This window comes from Galleria mellonella, unplaced genomic scaffold (assembly GCF_026898425.1).
Source record: "Galleria mellonella isolate WM207_F2 unplaced genomic scaffold, CSIRO_AGI_GalMel_v1 utg312, whole genome shotgun sequence".
Classification (NCBI taxonomy): Eukaryota; Metazoa; Arthropoda; class Insecta; order Lepidoptera; family Pyralidae; genus Galleria; species Galleria mellonella.
Genome location: NW_026442074.1, coordinates 5,858,716 through 5,870,845, shown reverse-complemented (window position 1 = coordinate 5,870,845; position 12,130 = coordinate 5,858,716). Strand labels below are relative to the sequence as shown.

Genomic DNA, 12,130 nt, shown 5'->3' with positions numbered 1-12,130 from the left:
ATTTGTACATTTAACGGTATATGGCAATTTCTCAATATTTCCAAGCAAATTTGCACACCCGTCAACACCGTATGCTTATTGTCTTCTGATAACCGAAAGCCCAAAGCGTTAATTTTGTATTGTTATACCATTATTTATCCTTGATGAATTTCATATGCTGAAAGTTTTCGCAGTTTGATTTTTTCAATTGTCACTGTAGACTTTCGATTTCTGTAAACGATTCCAAATAAGATGTTGAATACATAAATAAGAGAATATGTATAAGACAGATATTGATACATTATTACTTGTAGAGAGATTTTATGGTTTTACAAATATATTAGTTACATTATATAAATTGTAATCATCTTAAATAATAATACGGATAAAAAAATATAATAAACAGTTCTAAACATAAAAGGTTTGAATCCAAAAAGTATAATGGTACCATGTATCAGAAGTACATAATTTTGAAATGTATATAAAAATACATAAAACGCCTTGTACTATAAATAGCTCTATGTACTCTCTAGATCATATTAACGACTATACGATATACGATAAAGTTAGTGGCATTCACACAGACCGGTTTGGAGAGAACAGATTTTTGTTATACAAGAATGCTTGATAATCGATAAAAAATTTATAAAATGGATAAAGAAACCGTATTTCAATTATATAAAACTGTATTTTAAACACGATCAAAATCTGCTCAACTCTCCAAATCGGTCTATATGAGAGAACACTTAGTGGACTTAAAACTAAATAATCTACCAAGGTGGTCGAACACTATTACTTTTTAATTTGCTATTCACATGGACTTTTTGTTATGCTCATATTGTCTTGATTAGACAAGATTTTAATTACTTCCTTCGATTGTAAGGCTACCTGGAAAAGAAACTAGTGCTTGTCCCTTATTCCTCATTTACTTTGCTTCGTGTAATATTCTCTTTTTAAATTACATTTTTTTTATATTTCTTTGACGCGAGTACAATAATATATATATTCTTTATTGCACTAAAACATACAGTAACAACAATAAGTTAATAACAATGTTAGCAAAGGCGTACTTATCTCTAAAAGAGATTTCTTCCAGTCAACTTAACGCAGTGGCATAGGAAGTAGTGAGTGGGCAGTAGTAGTGCAAGACAGAAATTTAAATAAATATTTACATAAATTATAAATAATTATATATATACACACATACATACATACATATACATATATACATACACACATATATACATACATACATATACATACACATACATATACACACATACATAGACACGTAATACAATAATTAGTTTGTTTAACAAAACCAACCTATTCCCGTTGTCCCCTTCGTTACTGGCGTAATTTCCACTCGCGTTCGTATCTGCACCGTCACCAAATCTGTTGGCCACATCCTCCGGCGTGTTCTTCGAACGCTGATGCCGAGTACGAATGAATTCAGCTCCGCGCTCCCCTATCATTATTGTTGGTGCTGCTGTATTTGCTGTTGGTTTAAATAAATTTTATTAATTTTTTGCCTGGTACTTCGTAGGTGTGGATTTCAGAAGTAGGAAATTCAATAAAACAGGCCACTTCTAGTCGACATATCAAGATAAAATATATAACCACATTTAAAAGGGGGGAAAGGGATTGTTAGCCCCATTACTAGCAATATGCCTTATTAGGTCGACCTCCACGTGGTTCCCCCTGGAAACCATCGTGAACAATTCTTGTTGATTTCGTCACGATGGGCTAACTGACCTACTTCATCCTCACCTATCATCCTTCACTGGTGCCCCACCGGTGTATACCGATAGCGCGGGTGGGGTTACCATTCCATTATCATCCATTAAAAAAAAAACTACATTTAAAATTAGACCTTTAAGAATGCAACTGTAAAAACTGCATCCGATTTGGTTAAATAGTTTCTGCATGATGTCGGAACAAACACAGAACAAGCAGACAGACAAAATTTCTAAAAATTACTATTTTGGCGTCTATTTGTCTTATTAATTCCCCCATATTCGTATATTTCTTAATTATCTCCCAGAAACAAACATCGTTTTATTACAAATTAAATTAGACTACTATTTACTTCCGACTTCTTGTCCGTCTTCATTATCAATACTATAGATACCACGACGATCGCTGACAATATTTATAATTATTAACATATAATAATTATATTAATACATAATTAATAATCAGCCTAGTAGTGCTACTTACTGAGTATAAATATTTTAAAGAAATTTTGTTAGAAACTGTAAAAACATTAGAAAATAATAACTGCCGAATTTATTGAGGATTATTGAAAATAGGTAAATACATTTTGAACCCCACGGTAAAAGTATAGTGATGATTAAATAACTTGCTTTCTATTTATAATGTCGGCGAAATACACCATACTTATACTAACATATAACAAAATGTTAAAATATAAGATCACTGATCACTATGGTAGAGATGCAAATTCAATTCGTTCACTAGATCATAAATAAATTGCTAACAACTGCGACAAGTATTTCTTATACATTAAAAACCATAACTATTTAGCATGCAAACTTACCGGATATTACAGTAGGCATAATTGAAGCATCCACAACTCGCAAACCTGAAATCAATACAAAAGTTAAATTAAATGATGTGACTAAACTATGCAGATTTATTGTCGAGAATAAAATATAATTATTTCTGTAACAAAAAATTATAAAAACGTAATCCATCTGTGCACCAAACTACTCAAATTCTGTCATCCGTTTAAGTAAATAAATGTTCAAATATTTATTAGTCACAAAGTGTAGCATGGCACAGAAATTTATGTGACAAATTATAAAGATAAACGCTTTTAAATGATTGACCGGATTTAAATGAAAGAACCATGTCCCGGTTAATATGGGTTCTGTGCTATGATGAGTCCTGAAGTAGCTTATATATCATTACATAGTGCATCACCTATATCGATAGGATATATCGTTTTTATGAGCGTATTTGGTGGCGACACCTCGTTAGCAAAAAAAATTAACTGCGTTATATCAGGGTGGCAGGAACCCTTTTCATTTATGAAAATGTATTTTATTATGTATAGTTAATATATATTTGTTACACAGGACATTTAATACTTTAGAAACAGTATACAGGATATATCGTCATAGTCGTAGAGTACTGACGGATCTATATAGGTATGTAATATTTGTCAGATCCATCAGTATTCTACGACTATGACGATATATCCTAAATCGATACAGAAGATACCAAATATTTTTGTATAATATCTATAAATTCATGCGGGCAAAATTGCACCAAATCTCACCTTCAATCCCGTGAACTTTCAACTGCATATCCACAACAGCCATCGGATCGGACTCGGGGCCCATCTTGCAAGTTCCCACCTGGTGGTTCTCTGGAGCAGTGTGCTGCATCGCGAGACATTTGAAGAACTCGTCGGTGGGATTCACACCGCCGCCCTTACACTCTTTGCCGTGCTCTTCTGACGGAGTCATACCGTATTTTTCTCGTAAGATCTAAACATTGAAAAATGTTATGTACATAAACTTGACTCTCAAATATAATCTGATGAATACTCTAATGCATCTGATAGAATGAAAAAATGTCTCATATGTCTTATGGTTTATGACATTAAGGTAACTTTAGATAAGTGTACCCAACTTAATCTATTGTCAATTATGAGTATCAGTTAGATTTTGGGATACAAATAATTCATACATACATACATATCTGTCACGCTTGTCTCCCATTAAAGGAATAGTATGGAATGGTAACACCGCCTGCGTTAACGGTATACGCTGACGGGTCACCAGTGAGGGATGATAGGTGAGAAATTAAAGGCAGGTCAATTAATCCATCGTGATGATTGTCCATGAGTTCACATATAATATAACAATGGTTTCTAGGGTGAGCCGCAAGGAGGTCGACCTGACATTATTAACAATTTCTTATCTTTCTCTCCTCTCCCATTAGGATAGAGTACAAATAGTACAATTGATATATAGTTAGTAACCAAGGAAGGTTCCAATTTGATTTAGTCATATTTAATATCATCTGGGAGGATATTGCGACGTCTACTCATATATTTAACCCTACAGTGCATTCTGTACCATATCTGGTCAAATAAAATAATTAAGTCTACTGTTCGTTTAAAGACACCTAGCGTCTTTTGTCGACCAACGGAATAATCTTTATACATTTAGCAACGGTTTAGTAATGGCAATTGTCACCAGTACGTGTTAGCTATCGATTGATATTGTATTTCGTACACAATTTCAAAGATCGACGCAAACTCGTGGTTTACGTAAATAGAAAATTCTTAAAAAAATTGCTTTTTGAATATTTGGAAGCGGAAAAAATACATTTACATTGGATATAGTGTATATTAAATGAAGGTAAGTTATTTTTTGAAATATTACTGTTTTATGTTCTAACATATCAACTTATTTAAGAGTACCAGATATGGCACATCATGCATTAGTTCACTTCTAACATTTTGTTTCGGTTGGATTTTATTACAGATTATGGTGAAGAAGGTATTATCTAACGAGTTGATTGAGCAGTAGTTGGGTATATCGTCAGGGAATGAAGACGGTCAAGGCTTTTTGGACGCGGAAAATGATGATAACATGGCGAGAATCAGAGAAAACTTGCAATAAATGAATAAAGATAGTGACTCTTAAAATTATATTGACCCTACCAGGTATGCATCATTTTCTTTTACTAATTGTGGTACTACCTTCGCTGAAAATAAGAATAAAAAATCAACAAATTCTCAAGCCAGCATTTCAGGGCCAAGTACGTCATGACACCAAAGTAGAAGTTTTTTCACTATGCCAGTTTTGGAGTTCTTTCTTGGAAAGTATAAAATAAAAATGCATACTAAAAGATGGTATATGTGTTTATTTAAGGTGCGCGCGCGCGTATGTACCTATGGTGTAAATTATTGTCAAAAATGTCATCCGCTGTAAAATGTGCTCACTGTAACATAATTATTAATGAGGCACTAGCTTTCATACAGTCAAAAATTGATGTAATGGATGAAGAAAGTATATTGCGCTTGTGTATAGGCGCTTTCACCGAGGAAGAAATAGAAGTGGCGAAAGATTTGCTGTTAGACTCCATTTCTGCAGTCAAGAAAATAACACGGAAAGGCGATAAAAAATGTCAACGTAATATTGAAGACATTATTAGCACTTTAAAAAGTGTAGATCCTGAAAAAATTCCAATCTTTGTGGCAAAAGAATTACATCGTCTACCCCCCGTTACGTTCGATCATATTGATGTCACACGATTGTTAAAAGATATTATTTTAATGCAAAATGATCTCAAAATTATTAAAAGTAATTATGCGACAATAGAACAGGTGAATCAACTAAAGTCGGATCTCAAAAATGTAACACCGATCGTCGACAATTTCGATTGTAATATCAACACTAGAAGAGGAGGGTATTTACATACTGAAAATTGCGAATCCGACAGCGGGCCGATGGGCCTATTATTAAATAATAGCAATAATACTGCTAACTTGGATAATTTTCCCGCCCATTGTCAATTGCAACAATCGGTTAATAGTGATAGCAAGATACTCCTGTGCGAAAGTACACAATATAAATCAGCTGACATGATAAATAAAAAAGCGGGTGGCGGCCAGCCGCCCGTTGCTTCACCGATTTTAAGTACAAAGTTCAGCGATGCGCTAGTGTCTGAGTCACCAATATCACGTAATAATACAACTAGTAATTGTATAGTTTCCTTAAAAAAAACATTAACTGTGGCAGATACGGCCCATCAAGAAAATGTTAACGGGAATATAGTCAAAAATAGTGAAAATTGGACCCTGGTACAGAGGCATAAGAGTAACAGAAATCGGTTTATTGGAAAGGTCGGAAATGCAATTTGTGACCGAAAACTAAATTTTAAGGCAGCGGAAAAATATGTGCCTATACATATTACCAATATACATAAGGAAACTACACAACAAAATATTATTGATTATATTTTCACAAAAACGGAAGAACAAGTGAAACTTATTAAATTGTTGATTAAAAATGAAAATAAGTATAATGCCTACAAATTTTTTGTACCAAGTTATAAATTGTCAATATTTCTGGATGAAACACTGTGGCCTGCGGGAATTGTCTTTCGTCGGTTTGTACACAGGAGGTACGAAACCGCGGACAGACGTCCGGATATGACAACAAGTAAAAAACCAATATGAAGAACAATAATAGTAAAATTATAAGCTTCAACTGCAAAGGCTTGAAGCGTTCTTTAGACTGTGTTAGGTCCCTGTGTGGTAAGGCAGATATAGTAGCACTACAGGAAACCTGGTTGTTGCCTCACGACATCCCTTTGTTGGGTACAGTGCGCGATGACTATGCATATGCTGGCAAATCTGCAGTGGACACATCAGCGGGAGTTTTAAGAGGAAGACCTTATGGTGGTGTGGCCATTTTATGGCGAAAAAATGCATTCTTATCCGTAACTATGCTGGATTGTGATAGTGATCGCTTACTCGCCTGTAGGGTTGTGATTAATAGTGAATGCACCGTATTAGTAATCTGTGTTTACATGCCTACTGATTGTACTGAAAATCTGGTCGAATTTACGCAGTCCTTAAGTGAAATATGTGCAATTATAGATAGCAGTGACATAGAAGCGGTTTTCATACTGGGTGATTTCAACGCACATCCTGGAGGACTATTCCATGATGAGCTTATGGCATTCTGTACAGAACAGCAGTGGCGGTGTGCGGATTTAGAGCACCTAGGACTTAACTCAGGTACCTACACATTTGTTAGTGATAGTCACGGTTGTTCTCGTTGGCTTGATCATTGCGTTACAACAGAGGTAGGTAGTAAAATTATCACTAAAATTAAAATTCAATATGATGTGTTTTGGTCGGATCATTTTCCTCTTGAGATTGAATGTAATTTTAGCGTAGTTAAATATAAAAAAAATATAAGGACACACACACCTAATAAAATAATATGGGGTGACAGAACTCCTGAACAATCTGAACAATACCGTAATGTATGTAATAATAAATTAAAAATTATAGAATTTCCACTAGAGTTTCAAGGGTGTGCAGATAAGTTTTGTTGTAATTTAGAGCACCGCACATTACTTGATAAAATGTATTCAAATATAGTAAACATTTTACAAGAATCTGCTATAGTATGTAATAATATTAATTGTACTAATAAAAAGAAAACCAGAAAACCATTAGTAGGTTGGAATAAACATGTAAAAGGGGTATATTTGGAGGCCAGGTTTCATTTCAAAAACTGGGTCTGGCATGGTAGGCCATCAGCTGGTCACTTCTATGAAAAAATGTTTATTAGTCGTAGAATATACAAATCTAGACTAAAATGGTGCCAAAATCAAGCCGACCAGATTGCGATGGATATTTTGGCAACTAAACTCTCAGAAAAAGATTTCAAAAAATTTTGGCAATGTACAAATAAATTTAATGTTAAACAAACCCTTGCTGAATGTATTAATACAGAAAGAGATCCACAGAAAATTGCGAATATATTTAAAAGTCACTTTCAATTAAGTTCACCTTTATCTACTTTGTATGCTGCGCCATATATAGAGAAAAATATTAATTCTGAGGATCATAGGAGTATACAAATCACACCTAAAGATATTAAAAATATAATAATGAATATGACAAGGGGCAAATCGCCTGGGCATGACGGCCTGAGCATTGAACACCTTCAGTATGCAGGGTGTCATTTGCCCGGAGTGTTGGCTATGTTTTATTCTTTATGCTTGGGACACGGCTATCTGCCTCAGGATCTCATGAGAACTGTTGTTGTGCCAATTGTCAAGTGTAGGACGGGTGATATTTGTGACAAAAGTAACTACCGCCCCATTTCATTAGCCACTATCTTGGCGAAAGTACTTGACAGTCTGCTTAATGCGCATCTCAGGGGAAATGTTAAAATACATGAGGCACAGTTTGGTTTCCAGCCTGGACTTTCTACTGAGAGTGCTATATACAGTGTAAAGCATACTGTCAAGTATTATTTAGAACGAAAGACACCAGTCCTCGCGTGCTTTTTGGACTTGTCAAAAGCCTTCGACCTGGTGTCTTATGAGATCCTGTGGAACAAACTTCAAAAGCTGAATATTCCAACTGAACTGATTGGTATTTTTAAGTATTGGTATGATAATCAAATTAACGTTGTTAAATGGGCGGATAAAATATCTGAAGAGTATGTATTGGAGTGTGGGGTGAAACAGGGTGGTATATCCTCGCCTACACTTTTTAATATATATATGAATAGCCTGATCGCTGAGCTCAGCAGTATGCATGCGGGCTGTTACATAGACGGGATTGCTGTAAATAACTTGAGTTACGCTGACGACATGGTGCTGCTGAGTCCATCAATCAGAGCTATACGTAAATTGCTAAGCGTGTGTGAAAAGTATGCTGAAAAACATGGTCTGAAATATAATACACAAAAAAGTGAATTTATGTATTTCGGTCTAGGTAGTAAGAATCCACAAATCCCACCAATTCTTCTAAACGGTGTTCCTCTCAATAGAGTGACTCAGTTTAAATATCTAGGACACATTATTACCGATGACTTGAAAGATAACGCTGACATTGAACGTGAACGCAGGGCGCTGGCTGTAAGGGGTAATATGTTGGCTCGCAGGTTTGCTCGTTGCTCGACTGAAGTCAAAATAATATTGTTCAAGGCATATTGCCAATCTTTTTACACGAGCAGCTTGTGGGTTGACTATACACAGCGGGCATACAGCGCTCTGCGTGTTCAATACAATAATGTTTTCAGGGTGTTGTTGCGGCTGCCACGTTTTTGTAGTGCATCCACAATGTTTGCAGCGGCATGGACAGATGACTTCTATGCCATCAGACGCAAACGGATTGCATCTCTTTTATACCGATTGCGTGGCAGCAGTAACGGCATTCTGAGGGCATTATGTAATAAATACGATAGCCCGATCCTCTCATTGTGGGTCAAAATTATTATAGGGGCCACAAAATGAATTTTGTATTTTCTTTTTTTTCTCTACTAACATAGTTTAAGTCAATTGTTACTAACAAAATTAGTAATCCGTAAATAAAGAAATATTATTATTATTATTATTATTTAACATTTTCTAGACATTGTCACCATAAATTGCTGGCTACTGCACAAAAGGGTAGGAGAATAGAAGAATGAGCTAACTCAGATTAAATAAAAAGATTTTAAACTGGAAATCGCTAAAAGACTTTGTATGAGTGGTCCATCATTACAAAGAAAAAGAGTAAGATCGCCTTTTACCACAGATGACATGATCGAGAAAAAGAAAGAAAGAGTAATCATTCCCCCTCGAGATGTAAGATTTGATAAATTTGATCATCTTCCTATATGGAATAAGAAGAGACAATGCTATAAGTATCCACAATATAAAGGAAATACATATATATTTTGCGAAAAGTGTTGTGTTGAGTTGTGTTTGAATAAAGACAATAATTATTTTAATAAATTTCATTCATTAATAAAGCTATTCTTAATGTAAAACTAAATATATGATTATGTTCATTGTTCCTAATTAAAAGCCAAATATTAGTGTTAATGTATACTGTACCACATATGGAACAGAATTGAAAAAATAAATATCCACAAAATCAATGAATTTTAATTGTTATTATTATCATTTATTATGTCTAGACACTATATAGAACCACATATATTTTTTTGACACGATTTAAAAAAATCATGCATTGTAGGGTTAAAAATATTAAATCTTTTAATGTACCCTATGTAAGTTATGTACAATAAAATATTATGCAATATTTAAAAATAAAGTCTAAAATTATGTATTAAGACTGTGAAATACAATCAATCAAATATTCCCGTTTAATAATAGGTTAAGGTAATCCCTTACTGCTACACTAACTTAGTTTAAAAACATACAATCGATTCCCAACGACAGTGGGTTAAGCGAACGTTCCTAGATATTAACTTACCGTAGAATTAGCTAGTCTATAAGCTATTCTTCCAGCCTCTACGAGCACGTCGAGATCGTGTTCATCTAAGAAGTAATTGGGCTGCATCACTGGAGGTTGTAAAGGATCCACAGATTTGATGCTTATGTATCCTCGACTGCGAGGATGAAGGTTGATACCTGATATGCTGCAATAAAATATAAGAGCCACTTTTACGAGGTCTGTCCGGAAAGTTCGTATAAAAGTGTTCTGGAATGCGAGAAAGAGGAGTGGGGAGGCCAGGTAAGCGCAGGACCCCTTCCTTATGTCCCTAACAATGCTTCAGTTCTGGTCTGACCGCCGTGCGGTGCGAACTGGCTTGTCACGCCATCTGTGAAGTTACCTCTTAACGAAACCCCGTCGGCATGGAGCCCGCTTCCGTTGAAGAGCAGCGCGTCGTAATCAAGTTTCTCTCGAAACTCGGCAAGAATGGCCGTGAAATTTTTGCCGATCTAATTCGATAAGACATCCGGGGAACCACGAACAAGAAAATCAAGAAAATCCCGCTCAAATGTCAAGACAATGTTGATTGTTTTTTTCGATGTTCGGGGGATTGTCCATCAAGAATTCGTCCCTCCAGGCCAGACAGTTGATGGAAAATTCTACGTCGATGTGCTCAGACGCCTCAAAGCTCGTGTGGCACGAGTTCGTCCAGAATTGGCGCGAGAGGGGCGTTGGATTCTTCACCACGACAATGCCCCTGCCCACACCTCTCTTGTTGTCCGTGAGTTTTTGAGTAAAAATTCCATTACGGTGACCGAACACCCCCCTATTCGCCGGATTTGGCCCCGTGTGACTTCTTCTTGTTCCCAAAAACCAAATTGGTACTTCGGGGGCGGCATTTGGGGGACATAAATGAGATAAAAAAAGCTACGACGGGGCAGCTGAGAAACCTACAACCAGAGGACTTTCAAGGAGCCTTCTCACAGTGGAAACGGCGTTGGCACAAGTGCATTATGTCACAGGGGGAGTACTTTGAAGGGGATAAAATTGATTTACCTGAATAATTGTAAAATAAAATTTTTAAAAAACTTTTATACGTACTTTCCGGACAAACCTCGTAAAGTGCTTTAATACTAGAACTTGAATGCGATATATTTTTACAAGTACTACTAAAACTACCGTACCAATCACTTGAAAACTGCAGTTAACACATTTCAAATAAACAAAAAACATGCGGACTTTAGATATCACTATTGAACCATAATTATCTTAAATCTATAAATGAGTTGTAAGTGTAAACAAAAATATTATTCCAACTTTATCTAGGTCCAATAAATTGTTTGTCTTATAGACTTAGTATGACGTACTTCACAATCTAAGGTTTATCTGTTGTATAAGATGTTAATACTTCAATAATGAGACTAAGTTCCTATCTGTTCTTTCTTAAATTTTTTTTTATACAACATAGCAATGGCAAACAAGCTGATGGCCCACCTGATGGAAAGTGGTAACCATCGCCTATAGACATAAGCAGTACCATGGACATAACAGAGTATACTGTTTCGCCCATGATACTCCCCATGGGTTGCCATTCCTGAGGACTCAGGTTTTATTCCTCTGTACCCAGTAAATTCACGGCATATCCCGCCCTTCAAACCGAAACACAGCCATGCAAACACAACTGCTTCACAGTTGAAACACGAATGGGACAGAGGTACCCAAGCAATCGACTTTTGTACAATGTCTCCCTCTGGTAAATATCACATAAAACCATGAAATCAGTAGAATAAATAATTATGAAATTAATTACTAAAACTGATTATCTATATACCTTCATATTATATATTTTCAATATATACTAAATTTTTTATATATTTATTGCAATAGCTAATAAATTAAAAACAATTTTAATAGAACTTACGTCACTTCTCTTTTATCACTCAGATCAGATTCTGGGTCTATCACGTCACCACTTCCACAACCAGCGTAGAATCCCCCAAAGAAGAATTGAAGATCAGGATCTCTACCACCCGACGAGGCATATTTGGAGTTCACTATGCCAGTTAGCTAGCATATAAAAAAAAATTAACTTAATAATTCAGAAAACTGTCAATGAATTTGATGGTTCGACCATACCATACAATATACAGCGCTATAATAGCGAAATATGCTCACGGCGATTTGGGAAGGGGCGTTTTT

At 35.4% G+C, this 12,130-nt stretch overlaps 1 protein-coding gene across 1 annotated transcript in view; it reads right to left on the bottom strand.

Moving 5' to 3' along the window:
* Positions 1–12,130, bottom strand: part of LOC113515026 (glucose dehydrogenase [FAD, quinone]-like) — a 29,175-nt gene that overhangs the window by 998 nt on the left and 16,047 nt on the right. Inside the window, exons 9-13 of the mRNA XM_026899150.3 lie at positions 11,853–11,998; positions 9,971–10,136; positions 3,284–3,494; positions 2,540–2,584; positions 1,306–1,477 (exon numbers count right to left, since the gene is read on the bottom strand). Coding sequence (XP_026754951.2) covers positions 1,306–1,477; positions 2,540–2,584; positions 3,284–3,494; positions 9,971–10,136; positions 11,853–11,998 — 740 coding nt within the window. The remainder of the gene's footprint in view (positions 1–1,305; positions 1,478–2,539; positions 2,585–3,283; positions 3,495–9,970; positions 10,137–11,852; positions 11,999–12,130) is intronic.